Source organism: Eublepharis macularius, chromosome 9 (genome assembly GCF_028583425.1).
Source record: "Eublepharis macularius isolate TG4126 chromosome 9, MPM_Emac_v1.0, whole genome shotgun sequence".
Lineage (NCBI taxonomy): Eukaryota > Metazoa > Chordata > Lepidosauria > Squamata > Eublepharidae > Eublepharis > Eublepharis macularius.
This window is the reverse complement of record NC_072798.1, coordinates 106,343,421-106,370,169: the sequence shown is the minus strand read 5'-3', so window position 1 is coordinate 106,370,169 and position 26,749 is coordinate 106,343,421. Positions and strand designations below refer to the sequence as shown.

The 26,749-nt window shown below is 45.6% G+C and overlaps 2 protein-coding genes across 2 annotated transcripts in view; one reads left to right on the top strand and one right to left on the bottom strand.

Annotated features, from left to right (window-relative positions):
* Positions 1-26,749, top strand: part of LMNTD1 (lamin tail domain containing 1) — a 210,436-nt gene that overhangs the window by 5,836 nt on the left and 177,851 nt on the right. The window lies entirely within an intron of this gene.
* Positions 9,236-17,011, bottom strand: LOC129335681 (interferon-inducible GTPase 5-like). The gene is made up of 2 exons (XM_054988438.1): positions 16,867-17,011; positions 9,236-14,665 (listed from the first exon to the last, which is right to left on the bottom strand). Exon 2 carries the CDS (start codon positions 14,645-14,647, stop codon positions 13,457-13,459), a length of 1,191 nt encoding a protein of 396 aa, XP_054844413.1. The 5' UTR covers positions 14,648-14,665; positions 16,867-17,011; the 3' UTR covers positions 9,236-13,456.

Below are 26,749 nucleotides of genomic sequence, written 5' to 3'. Positions count from 1 at the left end.
GCCTGCTCCTGAAGCTGCAAAATGGCAGCAACAACAAAGGGGTGGGGGAGGAGTGTCTTTTAAGAATAGTAAAGAGTCCATCGTCAGCTCTCATCTGCTGAAGAGAGCTGTAGTTCTTGAAAGCTTATGCTACAATAAAGTTGATTAGTACTTAGTCTTAAAGGTGCTATGGACTCTTTATTATTTTGCAACTACAGACTAACACGGCTAACTCCTCTGGATCTTTTAAAAGTGACATTTTTGTACCTCATAATAGCCAGAGAGGTGGATCTGAACAGAGATGCTTCCCTGCCCAACTGGCTCATGGCCTGGTCACCACCAGTTGCTATCCTCTGAGGCAAACATTCAACAAACTGCCAATACTCAAATGGTTTGGAGGAGTTCAATTGTGGGTAGGGGGAAATGTCAGGGGAAAACCGGGGCAAAATTGATTCTGCATCTTATTGCGTCTGTTTCACATGTGGAACTCTGGAGATGCAGAGAAGCAGAATGGAAGTTGAACCACCGTACGCTGACCGTGCGGAAAAGGTCTCCACTCTCCTTACCCAAGTGATTCAGTTCCTCCAAATAGCACTGAAATGGCGTGTGTGTAACCGTGCGGCAGGTTTCACCAGTTTTCTCTGCCAAGTCAAGTGTTCTTAGGATATCACTTGTCATTATCACTGGCATTTCATGGCTACATTGGAGTTTTTGTATGATGAATCATAAAATCCTAGAGTTGGAAGGGGCTTTACAAACCGTCTAGTCCAACCCCCTGCCCAATGCAGGAACAGCCTCAAGCATCCCCGACAATTTTTCATCCATCCACTCCTTGAAGACGGCCAATGAGGGGAATCCATCACATCCCTGGCAGCCGATTCCACTGCTGAATTAAATTTCTTAACGTGAAGGAGTTTTCCTAAAGTCCAGCCAGGACCTTCCCTCTTGTAGTTTCTGTTAGAAAAAGGGACTGGCGATGTCTCTGGCTCAGACCTTCAAGACTACAAACAAAACAAAAGGAAGGCAAGAGCCATAGAGTTAGACAGATAGATAGGCTAGTATCAGTCTCCTTCCTCTCTTTTCTTCTTCCTTCTTCCTTCCATGCACCAGGAGAAGCAGCATGGTATCGATGGCCTGTTATCAATCTGAAGCCATCCTAGTTAGCTAGGTTAGTTAGTCACTTTTTCTCTCCAGTATACTTAAGTTAATGTACTTCTCTAAATAAATAGATCATTATTGGATCTTTAACTTGAAGGAGAGGCTCTCTGTGTGAAATTTGTAAGATAGTGTGGCAAATATTAGCTTAGACCATGCTGCTGTGCTGAAGCTCAGGAGGAGCACTCTTTAAGATTTCTAGTCCCCCACTGGGGGCAAGGGATCCCCCGCTCCCACCCTCTACAGCCCATCCCCACTTACCTGGCCAGCGGGGGAGGAATGGGCCTCACAGGCATGCTCCGGGGTGGTGCGGCAAGCTCCTGGGGGCCTGAAACGGCCCAGATCAGGCCCAAAACAGCCCGGATCAGGCTGCTGTGGTGCAGGGGAGTGCTCCTCCATGCAGCAGCAGCCCGTTCTAGGCTGATTCAGGCCCAATCCAGGCCATTTGGGGCCCAATTTGGCCCAATTCAGGCCCGAAACAGCCCGAATCAGGCTGCTGCGGGGCAGGAGAGTGCTCCCCCACACTGCATCGGCCCGTTTCATGCTGATTCTGGCCTGATCTGGGCAGAGTTCAGCCTGGATCCGGCCCCCCAAGGAGCACAGGAGCACTCTCGGGGTAGCTGCAGCCTGTGTGATGATGTCACTTCCCAGATGTGACATCATTGCACAGGCCCGTGTGCTTCATGCGTGCATGAAGGAGACACCCAAAAGGTAGGTGCCAGGGGCCCCACCTCCTGCCAGGAGTTACAGGGGGACCTGGCAACCCTAAGTACACTGTTAATAAAGACAGAAGGGGCTACCTAGTCATGAAGAGGGGTGGAATATGGTATTAGAATGTCTAAAATGTAATGATATTATCCCAGATAGGAAGGATTATGATGTGTTTTTGAATTAACTGAACTTAAAAAATTGTTATTCCCCTTTTGATTTTATTTTTTTTATTTTAATTTTTTATATTTTTTAATTTATTATGGGTATTGGAGTATTGTACATTTTGTGTGTTTTGTTTTGGTTAATCAATACACGTTTTAAAAATTAAAAAGAAAGAAAGAAAGGGCTACCTGACTGGTCCAGCCATCCTTAACTAAACCCAACAGTTTCAACCCATTGTTTCGAGCCCTATCCCCTGTTGCCCACAGGAATAGTTCCCTCCCCTAAGTGGCAGCCTTTTAAATACTTAGCGAGAGCAATTATGTCTCCCCTCCATCTCCTCTTCTCCAAACTGAGCATTCCCGGGTCCCTCAGCCTTTCCTCCCAGGGCTGGGTCTCCAGGCCCCTGAGCATCCCGGTTGCTCCCCTCTGCACCTGTTCCAATTTCTCCACATCCTTTTTGCAGTGAGGCCTCCAGAACTGCACACAATACCGCAAGTGGGGCCTGACCAAGGCAGTATAGAGTGGGAGGAAATGTGAGTGCACTGAAGTAAGTTCAGCAGGAGAAGGGAGGGCAGGAGCATGTGTGTGCGCAAAACGCATGCAAGGGAGAATATTTATATTTACATTTTAGCTGTATACTTTCATATCTGTGTTTTCCTTATTCTGTTAAATATGCTGCTTTCTCTCTAGCTATGGGTCATGACTGTTTTGAGAGCTGGGCTCTATGGCATTCTTCCTTGCTGAGGTCCCTCCCCTCCCCTCCCCAAATCCCACCCCTGGTGTCATCTGCAAATTTAATGAGAAATCCATCCACACCCTCATCTAGATCATGTATAAAAATATTGAAGAATGCTGGGCCCAGAACCAAGCCCTGTGGCACTCCACTGGACACCTCTCTCCAATCAGACATGATGCCATCCCTTTGGGTGCAGCAGTTACCCAACCAGCCCCCTATCTGTCTAACCATCCTAGAGTCCAGCCCACATTCCTCCAGTTTATCCATCAAAACATCATGAGGAACCTTGTCAAAAGCCTTTCTGAAATTCAGATAAACTACATTGACAGCATTCCTGTGATCCAGTAAGCCTATTACTAGGTCACAGAAAGAGATTAGGTTGGTCTGGCAGGACCTGGTGGGGACAAATCCGTGCTGACTTCCCCGTATCACCACGTTGTCTGTCAGATGCTTGCAGACTGAGGCCTTTAATATCTGCTCCAGTGTCTTGGGACAAAAGTCAGGCTGTCTGGCCTGTAGTTCCCTGGATTGTCCTTTCTCCCTTTCTTGAAGATTGGGATATTTGCCCTCTTCGTGTCTAGTCAATAAACACCAGTGAATTAAGAAGCTACCTGTACAGTCATATATAAAGTTACTCCTGTCTAAACCCACTAATTTCAATGGGCAAATCAGCATAGGATTACACTGTAAATGTTATTGAGTTTTTAAAAAAACTGTGTTAAGCGTGGTATTTTCCTTTTGAAGAAAATTTAGTGGTGTGGAAGTATTTTGGAGAATGGGCATGAACTCTGTTGATTGTGTCCATTCCTATAAAGGTGCAGAGAATGTACTCAGCTTGATAACGCTGAAGAGATTTTGTAAGCTGGCCAACACAGATCATCACCAAGGGGTACAGGTGAATGGAGACTAATCAGAGAAGGTTTGTATGTCGCCCAATGAACATGCAGAGCCTCAAAGTACATTTTGTAAGTCGCCAAGGAAACAGAGTCCAAAAGGAATGCGTTGGTTACAAGGTGGCACATGAAGGTCAATGTAGGTAAGTTCAAATCAGACGGTCCACTCTGGAGCAAAACTTTAAATATATGGATGGAGACTTAACTGGCTGGGATTGTGAAGGAAAGAGACTTGGGGTATGTGGATACCTTGATAAAAATGTCCACTTAGTTTGCAACAGTGCAATGGGGGTGGGGTGGGGGGCAAACTCCATGTTGGGATTATCAAGAAAGGAACCAAAAATAAAATGGGCAGTATTTCCATGCCCCTTTATAGACCTGCGGTTGGTGCAGCCTCCGTTGGAAAACTGCACACAGTTCTGGTCGCCGTATCTCAAAACTGGAGGAAGTGCAGAAGAAGGCCGGCATGAAGATTAAGGGGTAGGAGCACTTTTGCTACGAGGAAAGTCTATAGAGTCCAGGACTTCTCACTTTGGAAAAAAAATGAATGGGGGGGGGTACATGGTCAAGGTTTATAAAATTACCTACAGGACAGATAACTTTTCCTCCTCCCATTGCCCAGTGGAGATAACAATGGCCACAAGTAGAGAGAGGTTTAAAAGGGGGGGAGGGTTTATGTCCATTAGTGTCTACTAACCACAGTCAGTAAAAGGAACCTCCATATCTCTGAAACCCGGTGCCAGGCAACAGCACCAGGGCCTTGGCCTCTCTGTCCCGTTTGTTTGCAACTGGTTGGCCACTGTGGGAGGCCGGAGGCTGAACTAGACGGATCCAGGGGCCGATCTAGCAGGGCACGTTCTCCCTTGGGACTGCGCATGTTCACCAGGCACCTGTTTTTATGCATATTCTCTATGAAAATAACAACCAGGAAAGAAATACACCCTTCATTTTCTTCATAAAGGAAATATCATGGTTCTTTTCTATAGTTTTTTTCAAGAAGCCAACTTCACTTTCAACTTGCTTTATCCTCACCAGACTTCATTTAAAATAATAAAAAAGCAGTTTGTTTCATCATAAAAAGGCATTGCCTGGTCGTCTTCATCCATTTTTAAAAATGGTTTCATTGTAAACAGCAGGCAGAAATGTTTGAAGAGAACCCTTGAAACGCCTCATTGAAATCTGAAGGGGGAATCTGAAGTGTCTGGAATTCAGAAGATAACCCAAAGAGAGACGGGGCCAAAAGTGGCAAAAAAAGGCCGGGGGGAGTACGGCTGTGCCGACTCCGATGTCCCTGTGGTGTGGGCAGAACCGAAGGTGAATGCAGCAAAGGGCATGTGGCAGCCTATTGAGTTAGAATAGGCAATTTGAGATAAACGAGTTCTTTGTAATTAAATATAATGAGCACGAAAGAAGCTACACCAAGCCACTTTCTGCTTCATTATGAGCTGCAGAACGTTACTGCCTCCAAAGCTGTACTTCATTAGTACCTTTTTTTGTCATCCGTGTGAACTTGATTTGTACCTGCTACGTTCCTTAAAAACGAAATATTGAAAGCACAATCACTAATGATTCCAATGAGAAGGGAAAACAGGAGGAGGTTAAAGAAGCCAAGGTGGCTCCATAAACAGCTTACTAATGAACTGGGAAATAAAAAAAGACTCATATAGGAAATGGAAGGAGGGCCTTATTACCAAGGATGAATATAGACAAATAACCAATGCTTGTAGGGAGAGTGTTAGAAAAGCTAAAGCTCAGTATGAGCTTAGGCTAGCAAGAAATGCTAAAAACAACAAAAAAGGGTGCTTTGCTTATGTTCAAAGTAAGAAAAAGAAGAAGGACATGGTAGGCCCATTGCAGGGACCGGGAAGTGAAAGTGTAACAGGCGATGAAGAGAGGGCAGAACTGTTCGATTCCTGCTTTTCCTCAGTCTTCTCCAGCGAGGGAGACGGTGCTCAACATGGCAATAATAGAACACATGATGGGGGAAGGGAGTTACAGCCTAGGATCAGCATAGAGGCAGTACGTAAACACCTAGTTTCTTTAAATGAAACTTAAGTCCTCAGGGCCAGATGAATTGCACCCAAGGGTACTAAAAAAACTCAGCGGATGTAATTTCTGAGCCTCTGCCCGTTATTTTTAAGAATTCTTGGGAGAACAGGCGAGGTGCCAGAAGATTGGAGGCGGGCAAATGTTGTCCCTGTCTTCAAGAAGGGAAAAAAGGAGGATTCGGGTATCTACTGACCCCTTAGCTTGATGTCTATAACTGGAAATGTTTTAGAACAAATAATCAAACAGTCCACAAGCGTTTAGAACGGAAGGCAGTGATTACTAAGAGCCAGCACGGGTTCCTCAAGAACAAGTCATGTCAGACTAACTGTATCTCTTTTTTTGAGAAAGTCACTACCTTGCTGGATCAGGGGAATGCTGTAGACATAGTTTATCTCAATTTCAGTAAGGTTTTTGATAAGGTAGCACATAATATCCTTGTCGACAAGTTGGTAAAATGTGGTTTGGATCCTATTAGGTGGATGTGTAACGGGTTGACAGATTGCACCCAAAGAGTGCTAGTTAATGGTTCCTCATCCTCTTAGAGAAGAGTGACAAGCGGAGTTCCTCAGGGATCAGTCCTGGGACCTGTTCTGTTCAACATTTTTATAAGTGATTTGGATGAAGGGATAGAAGGAATGCTTATTAAATTTGCAGATGATACTAAATTGGGAGGGGTGGCAAATAGAGTCAAAGACAGAATAAGCATACAGGATGATCTTGACAGGCTGGACAACTGGGCTAAAACAAATAAAATGAATTTCAACAGAGAGAAATGCAAAGTTCTGCATTTAGGAACGAAAAATCAAATGCATAACGCTAGGATGGAGGAGACTTTTCTTGGCAGTAGTATGTGCGGAAAGGATCTAGGGGTCTTAGTAGACCATACACTGAACATGAGTCAGCAGTGTGATGTGGTAGCTAAAAAGGCAAATGCGGTTTGGGGCTGTATCAACAGAAGCATAGTGTCCACATCACGCAAAGTGATGGGATCGCGCAACTCTGCTCTGGTTAGACCTCAGTTTTGGGCACCACAATTTAAGAAGGATATAGACAAGCTGGAAGGTGTCCAGAGGAGGGCAACGAAGACGGTGAGGGGTCTGGAGACCAAGTCCTATGAGGAAAGGTTGAAAGAGAGGGGTGTGTTTAGCCTGGAGTGGAGACGACTGAGAGGTGATATGATAACCATCTTCAAGTACTTGAAGGGCTGCAATACAGAGGATGGTGTAGAGTTGTTTTCCACTGCCCCAGAAAGTTGGACCAGAACCAAGGGCTTGAAATTAAATAAAAAGAGTTTCCGGCTAAACATTAGGAAGAACTTCCTGACAGTCAGAGCAGTCCCTCAGTGGAACAGGCTTCCTTGGGAGGTTTTTAAGCAGAGGCTAGACGGCCATCTGACAGCAATGCTGATTCTGTGAGCCTGGGCAGATTAAGAAGGGGAGGGCAGAATGGGTTATATCAGTACTTAGTTCTCGTGGCCCTTCTTACTTGCCCAGGGTAATGCTGATCACCACCTTGGGGTCAGGTAGCAATTTTCCACAGGCCAGTTTGGTTAGTGATCCTGGAGGTGTTTTGCCACCTTCCGGAGCTGGGTTCACTGGGGTTGTGGGGAGGGGAGGCAGTTGTGAATTCCCTGCATTGTGCAGGGGGTTGGACTAGGTGACCCTAGAGGTCCCTTCCTACCCTATGATTCTATGGTACTGTAAATAGTTATAACTTGCTTTATCCACCAAGCTGATAAGCACTGAATCCTTCTAAGGAAGAGAAAATAAATGTATTCCTTTTGTTGTGGAACAAAAATGTCGGTGTAAATCACTCTGTGGGGAGGATAAGTAGTAGAAATTTTCAGACTCAGATTCCTATTCTGCACTGCTAGTTCAGCTTCTGCTGTCCTTGCAGCACATAACAGTTAATTAGTAACATTGCTGCACTGAGCAGGCCATGACAAAATCAGCTTGGTCACTCACTGCTACTGGAAGGTGTCGTGATGGGAAATGGGAGAGAGCCAAGGAAGCTCCTGGCCGTTGCAACAGGTGCAGAACTGATTGGCGTAGTATTTGAACCAACCAAACAACAACCCCCCCTCCCCCCCCTAGTGAGGGATCTCAACTCGTGAGTAAATATAGATCTTGATCAAGGAAGTTCAGCTAGTGGTGATGTTCTCATCATTCCTGGTTTCAGGTTTACCAGAACACGATTTAAAATAAAGGTGAGCTGGGACATGCTAATTAAACTGGGGAGGTTTTCAGTTATCTTCAGCCTTTGATATATCAGAGATTTAACCCAGTTTCTTAAGATATCTGATTGGGTAATGGAAGGGGGTGTTGTGACGATAAATGCAAACTTACAACCGCAGTGTGTCTGGATGCCTACAACATGAATAGGGGTCATACAGACAATTAGCATATAAATAGCTCTTTCAGTTTCCAGGCTCCTGTCCTGGTCTCTTTGCACTTCTGCAATTGTTTATCCAAATGCATTTTTAAATGGAAAGCCATTCAAGTAGTAAATGAAAGGAAAATTACTGTCTCTAGGCAATCTTGCATGGAGTCACTTTTTTTAGCTGATGAAGGGAGTTTTGACTCCTGAAAGCTTATACCCTGGAGATCTTGTCTGTCTTTAAGGTGCTGCTGCCCCTGACTGCACCTTGACCTTCTACTGTAGGCCAACATGGCTACTCACCTGAAACTATCTTCTTAGCACAGTTCGTAGGAGGCGCAGGACTCCTGTACCTTTGGTAGTTGAGCAAAGGGGAGGATTTCAGCAAGTGCACCTTCTGCTTTTTCCCATGGCTGGCAAAATATGGATGCCCAGGAGAAAGCCCATCCACACATGGTGATCAGACAGACCCGTTTCGGTTCAGTAGGACCACTGCCCTCCAGCCACCCCCCCCCCCCTTTTGGGAAGCCCAGTTGATGTCGGATGCTGCTTTATTCTAGATGTCAGGTGACAACCAACAAGCCCAATCTAAGGGAAGTGATGGCTAAAACAGAAAAGATTCTGGGGAGTTATTGACTGGACTTCCCTCATGTTCTCTAAAGAGCAACAGCAGTCGTGTGGCGTCCCAACTGGGATTGGGACCATGATGGGCGCAGAGGGGATTTAACCCTTCTCCCCACATGTGGTTCCCCTACGTACTATTATTAACCATGTAAGGGGAAAAGACAGGCACCCTTTCCTTACCTGCCTTTTCTTTTGAAGGCTAATAACCTACCAAGAGGATTGATTTGGATTGTTGAACGTATGTAGGGGGAAGGTTAAATCTCCTCTTTCCCCATACCACAGACCTGATCCATACATACTTCTTATTGCCGTTTCAAAATTGTTTGGAAGATTCATTCACAGGTTCCCCAGCTTCACATCTGTTTTGTATCTTGCTCATGCTTAACTCCCATTGAAATATTTAGGATATATAGACTGAGGCATTTAAAAACATGTTCTGCTTGATATAGTTGTTTTATCTAATCCGTTTTTAGGCTTTTAAAATTATTTGCTTTTGTTCATCTTTGTTTCTTTTATGCTTGTGCAAACTTGCCTCAAGAAAGGTAGTATATAAAGAAATAAAAATGTATTTTTATTGCACTCTAAAAAGCACACTTTATACATGTAGGTGCCAAACGTACATTGTTTTAAGCGTGTTCGAGCAATTTAAATTCCAAATGTTCAGAAGTTCATAACAGTACAGAAAGTATATCCAATATCAAAGCAGCAGAACAAGTACACAAACAGCAAAATATGTATGCTTAGAATGCATGCTTCAATATTAGGGAGATACATAGAATCATAGGGTTGGAAGGGACCTCTAGGGCCATCTAGTCCAACCCCCTGCACAATGCAGGACATTCACAACTACCCACCCTCCACCCCCTGACTGCCCCAGTGACCCCTGCTCCACGCCCAGAAGATGGCAAAACAGCTCCAGGATCCCCAGCCAAACTGGCCTGTGGAAAATTGCTACCTGGCCCCAAGGTGGCGATCAGCATTACCCTGGGCATGTAAGAAGAGCCACAAGAACTAAGCACTGGTGCAACCCATTCTGCCCTCCCCATCATGATCTGCCCAGGTTCTTACTTGAAACGTAAGCAGAGAACCCTTTTTTGTTAGCTACAATTTGTCACACATCCCAACTTTATTGAAATGGCAGGCTGTTTCTATGAGAGAGCGAGTGATGATTTCCCTTGGAATTTCTCAGTAGTCCCAGAACCTCGGCCTATCGAAACAGACTTAGCTTGTCTCTTTGAGTGTTTCCCTCAACCCCCTCACAAGTCTTTCCCTGGGCAAAACTTAGCTACCTAATTTCCTGCCACTTCCCCCTGTTCCTCAGTGGCTTCCTCAAGCCCTCTCTGAGGTGAAAATGGTCTTTCCCTCCTCCTACCTCCCCACCCACCCCAAGAGGTCCCACCACCTCTCCTCGGCTGATGCCGCTGCGTGTCTGCATACCTCTCCTGTAGGCCACGATTTGCTGGGAGGCCTGGTCTGGCCTGCTTTGACTGGCCAGGGCCTGCCTGGGTTAGTAATTGGATGGGAGACCTCCAACGAAGACCAGGGCTGCATTGGCAGGCAATGGCAAACCACCTCTCTCAGTCTCTTGCCATGAAAACCTCACCAGGGGGTCACCATGAGTCAGCTATGACTTGAGGGCACTCTCCACCACCGAGGGTTGCCACCAGGTCCCCTCACCCTCCCGGCACTTGCCGTGGGCGATCTTCTCGCGCATCCAGCAGGCGCACCGGGTGGGAGAGCGCCTGCTGCACACTGGCCCAGGAGGTATTTTGCCTCCCAGGCCTGTGCCCTGGGCCTCCCCCGCCTGCCAGCTAGGTGAGGGGCAGCAGGGGGCAGAGGCTGGGAGTGGGTGACCCCCTACCAAGGAACTGCCCCCCCCTAGATTTACCAGTGGGTTTGCTGTGTACCTACTGCTGCTGCACTGCTGCCTGAAGAGATCTGTGCCTGCTGGAGGACTGCTACCTGGGGTGAGAGTGGTAGGCTCACTGGGTTTTTCTGTGTTTGTGGGGGAGGGAGGGTTGGCCCGGTGTTTGGGAGGGAGCGGGGGAGGGGGACAAGCTTTTTAAGTTTACCTCTTAAAAACTGCTCTCGTTGTTGTGGAGGGGGGTGCTTTGACTTTTGTTGAATGGTTTGTTGGTGTTTTCGTTGCTATTCGTTTACTTACTGGCTGTTCTTTGTGTGGGGTGGGGAGGCGTTCCTTTTTCTCCTGTTGTTTCTTGTTGCTTTGCATGCTGGCGGCTCAAAGGGAAGAGAGACTAGAGCTTTGCTGTTCTCGTGTATGGGGAAATAGCATTTCTCCTGTCGGGTTGCCTTCCTCTTCAGGTTTAAAGGAAAGACTTGCTGCACTATTCATGTTGTTAGCTTAGTTCCTGCTCTGGATTTTTGGGGTGGGGGGAGAATTGCTTTTCACCAAGAGGTGTGTTGTTCTACACTGTTACTTTTATTTTTGTTTTTGCTTGGCAGCCACTGGTGTAGTTTTGGGGTGCTCACTGCTCTTGTTGGGTTACCCAGAGGACTAGATGAACTTTTCAAAAGGCTTTTAAAATTAGACTCGTTGTAGGCTTTATTAACAAAGAAGCACAAATTAATATTTAGTTTATAGGGGCCAACAGAGTTTTCCCTTTGTTGGGATTTTACAAGTGTCATTCTCTTCTGTCATGAAAGGGTTAATCTGTTTGTGTTTTAGATAAGCATAATGAGTTAGCATGAGGCCAGTTAGGTATCGAGTAACTGTTCCCACCAGGGCAAAGGGGAGTTGCATGCCTAATGAACAAATCTAGGATTGATTATTGGCTGACCGGGTTTATTGGGGGCAATTAACATCTTTCCTTTGTCCAGGATGTCATTTGCTCACTAGCTATTCTTTATTTTATCACCAATCTAACCTTTATTATTTTATCCTTTATGCAGTAAACATTATTTTAGAAACTGAACACACGTCTCTGTGATTCTTTATCTGCTGTGCAATGCTCTACTCTGCTAAAACATTATCATAATCATAAATCATAACCCAACACCCTTTAACATGCTTACGTAGGAATTAAGAAGGGTTCAGTTGTTGTGTTCTTACTCAGATAAATAGTAAAACATTAAACTAGGCTGCTACTAAATTCGGGGCCTTTTGGCCAGGTGCTCTAAACTTTGTTACAGCAGTGTGCGTACTTGTGAGAAGGCTGCAACAGGGCATCGTGTCCCAGCTGCACCCTCTCACTGAGCAGGCCAGAAAACTCACTAGCTTGAGAAAAGAGCTCTCTCGGCAGGTGCAGTGTATACAGGCCAGGAGGGGCATCCTGTCAGCAGACAGGCTCTGCTGTTCCCTGCCCCACCCCTTCTCAGCAGGTTCCCCCCATGGACACCCCCAAGATATACATGGAGGCCATCTGGCATGTGCTTGGCCCCTCTGGAACATGAGGTGCATGAGCCAGGATTCAGTGGAGACAATAGGCATGGACTACCTTTCAGAACCCTGCAAATTGCTTTCCCCCCGTCTTCTGAGCTACTGGGCCAAGAAAGAGATGGTCTGGCTGAACCTTTCCCTCGAGGCTTAGTGGCTCCTCTCATGCCCTCCAACGAGCATGCAGAGAGAGCATGTTTTTTCCATATGCATGTAAGAAGAGTTAATCTAGTCTAAGCCCATGGGCTGAGACTGGAGTAACTCTTCTTAGGATTGCACTGTAAGGGCACCTGAAAACCACTGCTCTGTTCTTTCCAGACTGATCTCCACCCATGCTTTTCCACAGTGCTAAACAAGGAGAAAGATGCCACAAGAAAGATAGACCAGCTAGAACAGACGTTTTGAGCCATACTCTCTGTTTTAGACTGTGCCACCCATATTGCTCTCTCTAATACCTGATTTGTGATCTGAACTAGACGAAAACTGTACATGAGGTTCAAAATTCAACATGAACCCTTCTGGGTGTTGAATCAGTACGCCTGAAGAACTTCCACTGAGAAAATTACATTTTCTTTATTTGTCCCTATGGTATAGTTCATTTGAAATCAAAAAGAGTCCAGTAGCACCTTTAAGACTAACCAATTTTATTGTAGCATAAGCTTTCGAGAATCAAGTTCTCTTCGTCAGATGCATGATACAGAGACTGGACAAATATAGAAGCGGAGGGAGAGAAGGGGAGGAGAGAGAAGAGGCAATTGGGGGGGGGGACTTGATTCTTGAAACTTGATTCTCGAAACTTGATTCTCGGAAGCTTATGCTACAATAAAATTGGTTAGTCTTAAAGGTGCTACTGGACTCTTTTTGATTTTGCTACCACAGACTAACACGGCTAACTCCTCTTCATTTGAAATGTTAGTTAAAAGTGCATGTAGGGGGCAGGGAGTTTCCAATCACAAATTCAAGTCTGGTTTCCATTTGTTTCCAGTGCTGAGGTCCTTTGCATCATTCATACATTCAGCTTCTCTTTTTGGATGGGTTTTTGGATCTTTAGCTGGAACTCGTCATACTCAGCATCTTCTTCAATGTTATCCGAAAGGTTTTCCACCAGGCACAGTGGAGTTCCAAAACAAGCAAATGGGAAATCCCACAGGGGTATGAAAGTAGAATCCATTGTTGAACGTTGGTTCTTTGTCCTGTCCATGTAATTCATATGCTGGGTGAATGGCCTCCAGGTGGAGGTCTTGGCACTTGGCTTGGGCCATTTCCACACGGCTCCCCGCTGCTCGTAACAACCCAGAATATCGCAAAAAAAAATGCAGAAGATTGCGTTTTCTCGCACAAGCCGTGTGGAAACGGCCTTGGTTGGGAGTCGGACTCTCAGTACTCGGCAGCTTTGGCCATAACATTCTCAGCATCTTCCACAACGTCGTTTAGAAAGCTCTTCAGCATGAAGGATGTCGTTACAAACGAACCAACTCCACCAAATACAGACCCCACCACGGGTACAAAATCAAGAACAAGTTCTGCTGCAGTCATTGCTGCACAGGCTGTTGACTTCTGCAAAAGACTCAGTACAAATTCACGGGTGATCTCATTGGACACTCGGGACTTTTTGATAGCTGATCTCAACACAGGAACAGGTTTGCCAGTGCGGCCTGCAAGTCTTTTGAGGGATTCGTCATCTAAGCCAAAGACATTGCAGAAATCTTTCATTGTTCCTACCAAGATGCCAAGATCACAAGCAAAAGAGAGGCCAGGGATAGGAATTGCCCCAATAAAACAGGACACAGTGGATAGTGACCATATAAGAGCCTCCATAGCAGCCTTCTTCTTCTCCAGGATTTCTTTAGAGAAATTTGGCATTGTTGCAATTAAAGCATATCTCTTGAGGTCATCCAGGTCATTTTCTAAGGTCTCTTGCAAGTGTGGGAAATCATACATATTCAAATCCGATCTGGAGATGAGAAAAATCCTTGGATTAGGTTCTCCTACCTTAGTCAAACAGTCACAGCAATCTTTCCTTATCAGCTCAAGAGTCTTTTCCTCGTTGAAGTTTCGTTTCTTTCTTTCAGAATCTAGACTGACATCCACTTTAGTGCGCAAATAGTAAAACTTCTTCTTCATTTTATGAATTTCTTGGGCCAGCTGGACGTCATTCTCTGTGAAGCGTTCTGAGGCAAGGATCATGAAGAAATCATACTTCTTAAAATTTACCTTCTGCAGGTATTCCTTTGCTTTAAATTCAGGTGTTCCAACTCCTGGTAGATCCCACATTGTTACTTTGGGAAACATGGGATGTGGATATCCCTTTGCCTCCATGGTTGTTTGGACTGGCCCAGTCTCAGCAGCATCTGTTTCATCATCTGCCATTCCTCGCAGGGCATTGACAAGGGATGATTTACCGGCTCCTGATCGCCCTGTGATAGCGATGTCTAGGGTGGTGTTCTTCAATAAATTCAGCTTATTGCTACTTTGTTCTATCATGTCTGAGAGAGCCTTCTTGTCCAAATCTGACTTCACATTTTCCAGTTCACCTCTTACAACTGTTTTTGAGATGGCAGATCCCATGGCAGTTTCTCTTGCTTACTGATTAGAGAAGGAAAGAAAGACTGGTGGTTAATTCAATTTGAAACATTGTTCAAGCAACCCTTTCCTAGACCGTATAGATTTAGCCAGGGCTTTTTTTCTGGGAAAAGAGGTGGTGGAACTCAGTGGGTTGCCCTCAGAGAAAATAGTCACATGACTGGTGGCCCCGCCCCCTGATCTCCAGACAGAGGGGCACGGAGGACAATCTAAACTCCCCTCTGTCTGGAGATCAGGGGGTGGGGCCACCAGCCATGTGACCATTTTCAAGAGGTTCCGGAACTCCATTCCCCTGTGTTCCCCCTGGAAAAAAGCCCTGGATTTAGCTGTATGGGAAAACAACACCTCATATTCACTGAGAGTAGTCCTTCGCTGCTGGAAAGAAAATGCATTTTAGGTATTTCTAGTGATGAAAGAGAATTCAATGGTAAAAGAAAGTGTCCACCACACGGAAAGCCCAAGAAATCAAGAATGAATCCCTACATCTGGGCCGTTTCCAGATGGCTTACCTGAAGCCGCTCCATTCCGCAACGTTGCGGATTGTGCCGGGGAAAACACGAAATATCACGTTTTCTCGTGTGAGTTTTGCGCGACATCATGCAAAACTCGCTCGAGAAAACGCGATATTTCACATTTTCCCCGGCATGATCCGCAACGTTGCGGCATGGAGCGGCTTCAGGTAAGCCATCTGGAAACGGCCCTGCTTTTCACCCCTTCACACTATGAAAAAAGAGTGTTCTGGGCTGGAACCTGTCTTCCCACCAGGAGGGAGTTAAAAACCGTTTTCTGCATTCATTCCTCATTCTCGAGCTCCACAACCTAGCCTAAGCATTTCTGTAGGGACAGCGGAAGATTCCAGTCCAGTAGGACCTTAATGACCAGCAAGAGCCCCAGGATTTAACCTTTCAAGTGCTGAAGATCCTTTCATCAGATCAGATGAAGGGAACTCTGGCTCTCAAAAGCTTATACCTTGGAAATCTTGTTGGTCTTTAAGGTGCGACTGGACCCGAATCTTGCTCTTCTAATGCAGACCAACCTGGCTACGGACCTGAGACTATCTCCCCTCCCTCCTCTAGCAGAGTTTCACCCATCTAGATAGCCTCTTGTCTTCCTGTGTGTTCAGGGCTGCTGAGACCCTCTCACACACCATGTCGATCCAACCCAAACATCACATGAATACAAATCCTGAGTTGCCTGGCTCTATGGGCGTCTGGAATTGTATTTACCTAAACCAGGGCTTTTTTTCAGGGGGAATGTGGGGTACCGGAGTTTCGGAACCTCTTGAAAATGGTCACATGGCTGGTGGCCCCGCCCCCTGATCTCCAGACAGAGGGGAGTTCAGATTGCCCTCTGCGCCGCCGAGGAATCTCAACTCCCCTCTGTCTGGAGATCAGGGGGCGGGGCCACCAGCCATGTGACCATTTTCTCTGAGGGCAACCCACTGAGTTCCACCACCTCTTTCCCCAGAAAAAAAGCCCTGACCTAAACCATCCTCCCTCCTTTTTCTTCTGATGCCATTTAAATATGACTCCCCTCAGACCTATACTGCTAGGATTACCAGATTACTTCTGGAGGGCGGAATCCCTCAAGCTCCTATTTTCTGCTGCTTCTCTTGGGGCCAGAAGGAAAAAATACTATTCAAAAAATTACCACTGGTGCAACAAACTTACATCACTTCAAAAGAAAACCCTGAACATTTAAAGGAACGCTGGAAATCCTGTGATAAAACAATAGAGTTTATAGCAATTCTTAGAGCAGAGGGACATGACTTCCAGGTGTTTCCCAGAAATTATATAACACACATTACACCCCTCCATTGGCTAGCAACTCTATTAAACCTGCCGGCTCCCTTGAAAAAGTTCAAAAATGTGCACTTCACTCTTCAGGTTCTTTTGCATCCTGAATCCTGACCTTCGTCCTAACAGAAAGGCAGTTTTAGAGCAATTATTGAGGCACTTTTCTCTTGGCTAGAAAGTTCCCCCAGCCAAGATACTTTGAGGCAATAGGGGCACCTTGGGGGTGGCAAGGGACACTTGGTTACAATTTGAAATATTTTAATCATGTTGACATGAAAGTCATAATCATACTCTCGCTCTCTCTCTTTTTTAGCTCTTTAGAAACATAAACCTGAAATGGGCCAAGAACTCTATTTTCTGTTCAGTCAGCCAAGGATTGTGCAAGCCAATCAGAAAAGATTCTCTTACCTTCTTGCAACTCTTTATTCATACGGACAAAAGCTGTTCAGTCGAGTTATTCACAACTCTTATGAGACCCTTTTTATATTCTCTGTAATCTTTCAAATCTGACACTGTGATCATAACACCGCCTGTATTTTATGGCACAGGTGAAAGTCCATAGGCATACTGAAAACAAGAGAGAGCAAACGAGTTTCTCCAGGGATACAGAATGCTGTTCCCCACCCCCACCCCACCCCGCCCACACACTCCTTAATTCGCCACAGGAGGTAAAGGTGACCAATATTTTTGTAGTGTGTCCTTTTGCTTGTGAGTGAGGGCTATGGTACTAACAGCACACTCATGTTGTTGTTGTGATTACTACCCTTCAAGCATTTAAAAAGAAGAAGGGTGTTGGTTTAGCTATTCTTGGGTATCTGTTGCTGGGTATATTCTTCTTGTCTGTTGGAATTTTTTTCTGCTGCATACTTCTTGTCATTTTTTATATTTATAATAAAAAATGAATACCAAATTAGGGTTTTCAGCTTCACGGTGGCGCCTAAAGTTGTCCCAATATTACAACTGATATCTCTGGACTACACAGTTCTCAGAAATTGCGAGCTTTGGGGGGTGAACTTTATGAAAAGACAGCCAACCTGAGCTATTTCCCCTCCCCAACTGCTGTCCTTCCTGGGCTCCATCCACAAATATCCAGGAATTTCTCAGTCGAGTTGGCAACCTTTGACAGCAACTTCTGAAATATGAAGTAGTTTGATATCAGGAGAGATTTGCTTGCCTCTTATGTATTCTGTGACGCCCGCCTGATATGAGCCTGAAGTCTCACTCAAACTGAAAGAGAGAGCACAGTTTGTTTTCCAGAAACTTACTCCATTGACTTGCTAATTGCCCCTCATTGGACTTTCACCTGTGGTTTCCAGTAAGAAGCAGGAGTTCTTGCCAGCCGGTGCCCTTACTTTGCAGGACTGACCTTTTAAACCGTAGCTTCCTGGTAAACACCTGGGCTCTCCTTAGCCAGAGTGTCGTTCTGTTCCCTTTTCAGGCTTGATTGATTAATGCCCGGAGCTCCTTTTGCAAAGCAGGGAGGGACAAGGGTATGAAATCCGCCCTAGTGGGGGGGCGAGAGCAAGCAGTGGGGAGGGACATACCAGCCTGTTCATGCCCTCGAGGTGACGTAATAACGTCACCTCCAGGAGTGACATCATCACACTGCCAGCCCACTAGAACATGGTTCGGGGGTAAAAAACCCTATGCCCCCCCCAAAACCATGGCAGTGATGTGATGACAGCAGTTCCTGGTACATGGGAAATGATGTCAGCACATCTGCCAGTGACATCATTACGTCACCAATGAGTGTGCAAAGCTCCAGCAATTCCTTGTTTCCCCCTTAATTTCCCTCTGCTGGCCAGGTGAGTGGTGCTGGGCGGAAATGACTGGGGGTAGGGGTCCCGTCCCCCCCAGCAGGGGAATGGCAATCCTAGAGAGGGGGCCAGTCTAGAGTCCTTGGAGCCAGTCTTAGAGTCCTTGGAGCCGGGTTGTTGCAGGAGGGGAGAGAAGGGTTCAGAGTAGGAGCCCACCCACCCCTTCTCCAGGATTGCTGCCCTCCCACTGCAAAGTGAGTTGTTCGCTTGGCAGCTAGACCCCTGGGTTGAGAGACTCCAACGCTTTTCAGTAACAGAAAGCAGAACAGAACTTTATCAACCAGACAGGTTTAGCATAACTAACTATACACCCTAGGCTTTCCCTCTGATCTCCCCAGGAAGTCCTTCTCATCCAGGCTCCCGACCTCTAGACCAGGAACCTCACTTACCCAAAGCAAGCAGGGAGGAGTCGTCGTGTTTGTCTCTGCCTCTTGTGATTGCCAGTTGATGTTGGCGCTCAGCATCCTGTCTCAAAATCCCAGAGGTGCCTGCAGGCTCAGAATGCCTCCTGTTTCCTGCTGTAGAAGAAGCTGGTTGGAGCAAGAGAGCTGTCGAAAGGTCTCGCGCTGCATGGCTGCCAGGTGTGCCCTCCCTCACCCCCTCACCTCCCTTACACCTGTCTCAAGACGGAAAGGGTGCTCACTCCGAGACGGAAAGGGTGCCCGGAACAAGGGAAGTCCAGCAAAACCCAGGAAAAATCACAGCGCATCTGTGGGCTCTAGGGTTGCCAACTGAGCACTGGCAACCAGTGGGAGAATCTGGAGGAGGTGGAAGAAACACAATCAGTGTTGCACCAACATCGTTATGTCATTTCCATCACAAACTTGGGCGGAATCCACATTACCTCCGCGCGTCCCGGTGTTGCACTAAATGGTCGCTAAACACCCGGAAGTATAGCGTCTTTCAAGCGCGATTTCTGAATCGCTCTAGAAAGACGCTATACTTCCAGGTGTTTAGCGAACATTTAGTGCAACACCGGGACGCGCGGAGGTAATGTGGATTCAGCCTTGGAATTTATTAAGAAAAGGGTATATTTTCTCAATGGAAGGAACTAGAGACCTACTTTTTAAATGAAAGCTCTGGTAGATACAAATATTGCACTGGTACAAATATTGCTCTATGGTGACATTGATATAACTCTATACAATTGCCTGTTAAAAAATGTAAAGGCCCCTGGTGCTGGGATGAAACAGCCAGATCTTGTGAGAGTCCAGGGGCCCACCAGGTGCCATTTTCTTGCTGAGGGCCTCCATTGCTGACAATGGGGAGAATTCTCCAGCAGAGATGATGACATGTTGAGTTCAGGGCCAGTTCAGTTCCTTCTTTTTTCAAATGTAAAGGGCTGTGATTAAAGGCCAGGTCTCCCTGACCATCAGATGTTAACCAACCAGCTTCCTCTCTTCCCTTCCCCGCTCCTATGCCCACCCCCCCCCCAAACCCCAAACACTCTAGAAATTATGAGATGTATATTTCTCTTGAGAAGCAAATCGGCATAATATAGCCCAGTCTCGGAAACTAAGCAGGGTCAGTACTTGGATGGGGGGCCACCAAGGAAGGCCCTGCAGAGGAATGCAATGGCAAGCCACCTCTGCTCCTCACTTACCTTGAAAACCTCTTGGGGGGGTCACAGTAAGTCAGTTGCAACTTGACAGCACATATGCATGAACATTTTTCTTACTTCTGGAATTTTGGGGGAGTTTGGCATCATTTCTTGTGTCCCCTGAGCTGACCCCAAACACCTAATTTCAGGTTTAATTTCAGCTTGGGTATAACAAAATGCACACCCCTAGTAGGGCAGGTGACCTCACAAGAAGGAGGTACTGGAGAATTTGGACTTTGACTTGGAAATGGCTTCACAGGATGTGATATCACAAAGCGGCATCACGTTCCCGAGTGCCAGCACCAACTTCTGCTTTTGGGATGAATGTTGTCTAAACCCCTGCAGTGCACATGCGTTCACTGTTCTTCTCCATGTCAAACAAGAGGTAGCCCCCATGCTTGGAATGCTGCTGTTTGGCAGAACTCCCCTTCTGCCTGGTGAATGTATTCCAGTTTTTAAACAGTTGTCTATTTCCCCCTTTGTTTCTGTGGTCAGAATTCTGAAGTTTGGATTGGTCTGGACCCAAACCCGTAGCATAGAACCAGTCCTGCCCTGAGAAGCAACTTCCTAAGGCTCTCACTTTCTCTTTCTTTGAACTGAAGCTTCATTTCATGTGTGCCTGTTTCTTGAGAGAGCCGGCAGAAGTCTGCAGCATTTCCCCCCTGACACAAACCAGAAGGGGGGCCATAAAGGAGCATTAATTGAGCAAAGGTATTTGGCTTTAAGAACAAGAGACAGTGAGGGTCCCAGGCAAAGACAAATGGCCAAAAGACCCCTCTGGCCTCTACAAGTAAATTAAAGCAGGTCATTTCATCAGGCTCCAGAATAAATGCTTACGGGCAGTGATAGGGCACATTCCATTTACATTCCAATGCATTTACAGCTATAGCTTATACGTATATCAAGTAAACTGTACATCATGTGAGAAGAGAGTGTTCTAAAAACAGGGCCGATTCCAGATGACTAACCTTAAGTCGCTTCATGCCGTCCTCTTCCGGATCGCGACGGGGAAAATGCGAAATATCGCGTTTCCTCGCGCGAGTTTTGCGCGACGACGCGCAAAACTCGCGCGAGGAAACGCGATATTTCGCATTTTCCCCGTCGCGATCCGGAAGAGGACGGCATGAAGCGACTTAAGGTTAGTCATCTGGAATCGGCCCAGTTCTGTGTTAGAACCAGTGAAGGTCCCTTCTGGGACCATCCAACAGCCTTGTCTTAAGAAGTACCTGAGAGCAAAAGTACAGCAAAAAGTGCATGTGACCAGGCACGTCAGAGAGCCAGAGATTTCTCTCTAAGAGTAGCACCTACAGGAATATTCTTCACTGCTCCTTGGGAAGACACAAGAACCTTGCGTCTGCCAACCAGTAGTCACTGCACTCCCTCTGGGGAACCCATAAGGACCTGCTTGGGTCCAGGGGCTTCCAGTAGGTAAGCCAGGAGATCTCCTGTGGGAAGTGGGATTTGTGCTGCAGTACTTTTGTTTTTGCTTGCTTTTAGGTATAAGGATCCATATTATAGAACTGTTTTTATTACATGCGTATAGGTTAGGGGTTTCTTTTTTTTTAGGATTGCATAAGGTTTTACTATCAGGCCCTTTTCACACTGCTTACTGGGACTTGCAATGACGCAGAATGTCGCACTACAAACGTGGAAAATCGCGTTTTCTTGGGCCTAAGACTGTTATAAGGTTTGCTTAGGGGTTTTATATTATTAAGGTTAAGCATTTCTCTTTTAGGTCTCTATAAGGTTCATAGGTTATAAGCCTACTAACTGCATGCTTGTATGTCTGTGTCATTACCGGTCGTGCTAACCATTTGAAACATTCAAGGGCAGACAGGCCTATTGTGGCGCCTTGTCTTGCCATTAAGTGCAGGGCTTTTTTTCAGCTGGAACACGGTGGAACGGAGTTCCTGAACCTCTTGAAAATGGTCACATGGCTGGTGGCCCCGCCCCCTGATCTCCAGGCAGAGGGGAGTTGAGATTGCCCTCTGCGCCGCTCCAGACTCCCCTCTGTCTGGAGATCAGGGGGCGGGGCCACCAGACATGTGACCATTTTCTCCGAGGGCACCCCATGGAGTTCCACCACCTCTTTGCCCAGAAAAAAAGCCCTGATTAAGTGTATTATTCCCCTTTTCCAAAATAAACCTTGGTACCGGTTAAGATCTTCTCTGTACAGAGGTGTTTGTCTACGTCACTAGTGCAGACCAGCAATAGGGAAAGCGACTTTAGGTTAAGGGTTGCACTACACTCACACGCAGGCCTTGGTAAGTGCCTCTCCAGAACTAAGAACCGAGGGGCTGCTCACGGGGACCCACGGAGAGAGAAAGGAGGACGGGTCTCCCACTAAAATTCTCACAACAGTTTCTTCGTGGAATGACTCTTACTAGGAACATTAATCTGTTTTTTGGACATCTCCAAAGTTCCAGGGTTGTTTTTTGTGTGTGTCTTCAGATGAAAAAAAAAATCAAAGAAAAATTGAGGAAGATTAAATGCCAAGATTAGCATCACCAGTATTCACCATTGACAGAGCTTTCTTCCACAAGAAGCTCCGCCAAAGAATTCTTTATTGAATATATATTGCTTAGTCTGAACTTCTCCTGCTTTCTTGCTTCTGAAGCAAAACTAAGCAATACATTCACTGTCACAGCTTACTTGGTCTTCTTGCCCAACTGCTTGTTTCTTTGCCTGTCTTTATTCTCTTCTTTTAATAAACAGCTGTGTGCCAGGAGACTCACAATGCATTCAAAATTCTCAATTACATTTCTTCTGCCGTGGACAAGGTCCCTTTGCAATTTCTGTTTATTTTGAATGACTTGTTATAATTCCCAACAGCAGAGCCTGTTTATGTCTTCTTCGGATAAGTACAATATGTCTCTGCATGGAAACCACAATAAGATCGTGGGACTCTTTAGAAATGGAAAGCTTTCACACAAAACTATCCTTGTTATCTAGGAAAGTGGCTGAACAATCTCAGCCTGTGTAAAATGCACAGCTTGCAGTAGCAAGCAACCTACATTCATTGCCCAAGTGGTGTGGTTGCATTTGGCTTATTTATTGTATTTATTGAAGAAATTTGCCTCCTGCCCTGCTGGCGTTCAAGGCAGTTAATGAGACATAAATAACAGGTACAAAATCCACTAAAATGGGCAAACAGATTAAAAGAAATCAAGTAGGTAATAACAACAACATTCAATTTATATACCACCCTTCAGGACAACTTAACACCCACTCACCCACAAAGTATGTTATTACAACCAATAATTACTGTAGTATCAAACATTTAAAAAATATGACGAGCTCAACTTCAAACATTCACCACTCCAATTATAAATTTAAAACCTATTTTGAAAAGGTTTTGTCCCCAGATATACTCTCTATCATGAAATCAGAGGGAATTCGCAATAAAGAATAAGTATTCAGAGGTTGTGTAGGCCCGTATGGAAAGTGGTTGGGAGGTCCTTCAAGTTTGCAGATCCCAGGAAAGGATTAAAATATTAAGGCCAAAACGCTGAACTAGTGAATACAGAAACTTGCAGGATGTCTTCAAGGGCAGCCCCACAAAGACATCGCTGACAAGATTAGATCTGTCTAGAAGAGGTGAGAGTCTTCTTGACACAAGATAAAGATTAAAGAATATACTTCTAACCCTTTTCGTGGTGTTTTACTAATGTGCACATGCTCACGATGTAAGCAACAAGAAAGTGCAAATGCTCTAATTGTGAAATCAGAAGCTCTCTTCGTTAAGCCAGAATTCAGTAGGTGTGGGATACAGCACTGAACACATTTTTGGACAAGAAAGAAACAGAATCAGGGAAATACACGTGGCATGCTCTGCCAGCGAGAAGGATGCAACTGGCCATTTAAACTAGTCTTATAACTTTGTTAGACACTTACCTACTAATTAAAGGTAGTGACAGCAGAAGTCCCTAGGCCTGTTTTTGAAATGTGACTTTTAAATGTCAGTATTTTTCTCCAGTTTGTGAATGCTCCAGTGAGCCAGCCCAGAAGTAAATGCGACATTTCCCCTAAGTAGTTATTTTAAAATAGGGTCACAATCGATCCAGAAGCAGTTGATAAACTTAATATATTAGTTTTCCCAGTATGACTTTGTGAAATGTCATGAAGTCTCTTGGAAATGAAATCCCCATAGAAATGCAGGATTATAAATAAATCAATGGTTGGTGGGGAGGATTTTGCTTCTGTAGTTTGGTTTTATTACAGATGTGACTCTACAACTCGTGGGGGAACACATTCTGGGATGCAATTTAAACTTTGTGCTTGGATAAGATTTATAGCTTTGAATTCTCGGCGTTGTTCCAGGTCTCTCGGCTTCCATTGTGATATCAAAGGAATCCAGCTTCCCAGTTGCATTCTGCCCAGTGACAACATTTGTATCTTCAAATGCCTTAAGAATGCCAATCATGTCTCTTCCTTGCTTCCAATTTTGGATCCAATTTCCAGTAAATCCCAGTGGGCTGAGTTGTGGAGGGTTGCACCTAGGTGGAACACCAAATCAGCTGCTGAAATTTGGATTCAACATCAACAAGATTATCAACAGCATCAGATTGTAACTCACCACATTACAGATCTGACTTTTTTTTGCTGTTAAAGCATCAAATCCATTGATGGTGCTAAACAACATTTAGAATCACAGAATCCTAGGGTTGGAAGGGACCTCTAGGGGCATCTAGTCCAATCCCCTGCACCATGCAGGAAATCCACAAATAACTCCCCGACTGTCCCAGTGACCCCTGCTCCATGCCCAGAAGGTGGCAAAACACCTCCAGCCTGTGGAAAACTGCCACCCAACCCCAAGGTGGCGATCGGCACCACCCTGGGCATGTAAGAAGGGCCACGAAAACCAAGCACTGATGCAACCCCTTCTGCCGTCCTCCTCATGATCTGCCCAGGCTCACAGAATCAGCATTGCTGTCAGATGGCCATTGTCAGGTCTTGCCAGGTATTCCCCCCCCCCACCCAAGCATTTCACTGCATCACTCAGGTGTATGAGTTAAAGTTACTTTATTAAAGAAGAATACCAGGATCAAGATGGTCAGACAGGATCACTGGCTGAAGTGACGTAAGGTAGCAAAGCAAGGTTACTTATAGGGCAAAGTCCACGCCCCCCCCCAGTGGGAAAGTAAGTTCGTTAGGATTTTGGCACGCTGAGCCAGGAGAGATAGGGGAGGAGGGAAAGGATGAGCTCTGCTCATTCTCTCAGGAGGTTGGTGCAGTCTCTGCTGGAACTTCAAGGTCACGTTCTCAGACCTGCCATGAAATGGTAACCAAAACACCTGCAAGATAAGCAGTTAGCAATCAGTCAGCAAAACAGGTTCCCTCTGCATGTTCTCAGAGGTCCACTACACACTGCAGCAAGAAATTAATAACCCATGGCAGATATGCTGGAGGTGTATCTGACAGCCATCTAGCCTCTGCTTAAAAGCTTCCGAAGAAGAAGAGCCCACCACCTCCCCAGGAAGCCTGTTCCACTGAGGGACCGCTCTGTCAGGAAGTTCTCCCTAATGTTTAGCCAAAAGCTCTTTTGATTTAATTTCAAGCTCTTGGTTCTGGTCCGAACTTCTGGGACAGTGGAAAACAACTCTGCGCTATCCTCTGTAATGGAGCCCTTGAAGTACTTGAAGATGGTTATCGTATCACCTCTCCATCGTCTACTTTCCAGGCTAAACATCCTGAGCTCCTTCAACCTTACCTCATAGGACTTCGTCTCCAGACCCCTTCTTTGGAAATTTTCCAGCTTGTCTATATCCTTCTTAAATTGTGGTGCCCAAAACTGAACGTGATACTCTAGATGAGGTCTAACCAGAGCAGAGTTGAGTGATACTATCACTTCTTGCAATCTGAACACTATGCTTCTGCTGATACAGCCCAAAAACGCATTTGCCTTTTTAGCTTCCATATCACACTGCTGACTCATGTTCAGTGTATGGTCTACTAAGACCCCTAGATCCTTTTCACACATACTACTGCCAAGACAAGTCTCCCCCACCCTAGAGTTATGCATTTGATTTTTCCTTCCTAAATGCAGAACTTTGCATTTATCTCTGTTCAAATTCATTGTATTTGTTTTAGCCCAGTTTTCCAGTCTATCAAGATCATCCTGTATTCTTATTCTGTCTTTGACTGTATTTGCTACCCCTTCCAATTTAGTATCACCTGCAAATTTAATAAACATTCCTTCTATTCCTTCATCCAAATAATTTATAAAAATGTTGAACAGAACAGGTCCCAGGACTGATCCCTGGGGAACTCCACTTGTCACTCTTCTCCAAGAGGGTTAGGAACCATTAACCAGCACTCTTTGGGTGCAATCTGTCAACCCGTTACAGATCCACCTAATAGTAATAGGATCCAAACCACATTTTACCAACTTGTCGACAAGGATATTATGTGGAACCTTATCAAAAGTCTTACTGTCAAGATAAACTATGTCTACAGCATTCTACAGCAAGGTCGCAACTTTCTCAACTTTCTTATCTACTGTTGGGATAGAAGAGGAGAAGGGATGCTCTGCACCTCTGCCGCACAACTGGAACTCCATGTGGTAAATGTATTGATGCTTCCATGGCATGTGCAAGACAGAACATGCATAGCTGCTATTGTCTTGCGCATGCTGTATGGCGCATGTCTGTTTGGGGATAGTCTCTAAACACTTGCCCCAATCTTGGCACAGCCTTTGCATTTCAGAAATATGGTATTTATTTCATTGCTCTGGAAAAGTCCTTTTTTCTGGGCCTGCTTCTGCTCTCAGAAATGTGCTGTAGTCTCTGTCTCATCTGTCTCTACGTGGACTTTTCTCCAAGGTTGCTCCATGGAGTCATCTCATTTTGTTCACACAATAACCCTGTGAGATCTT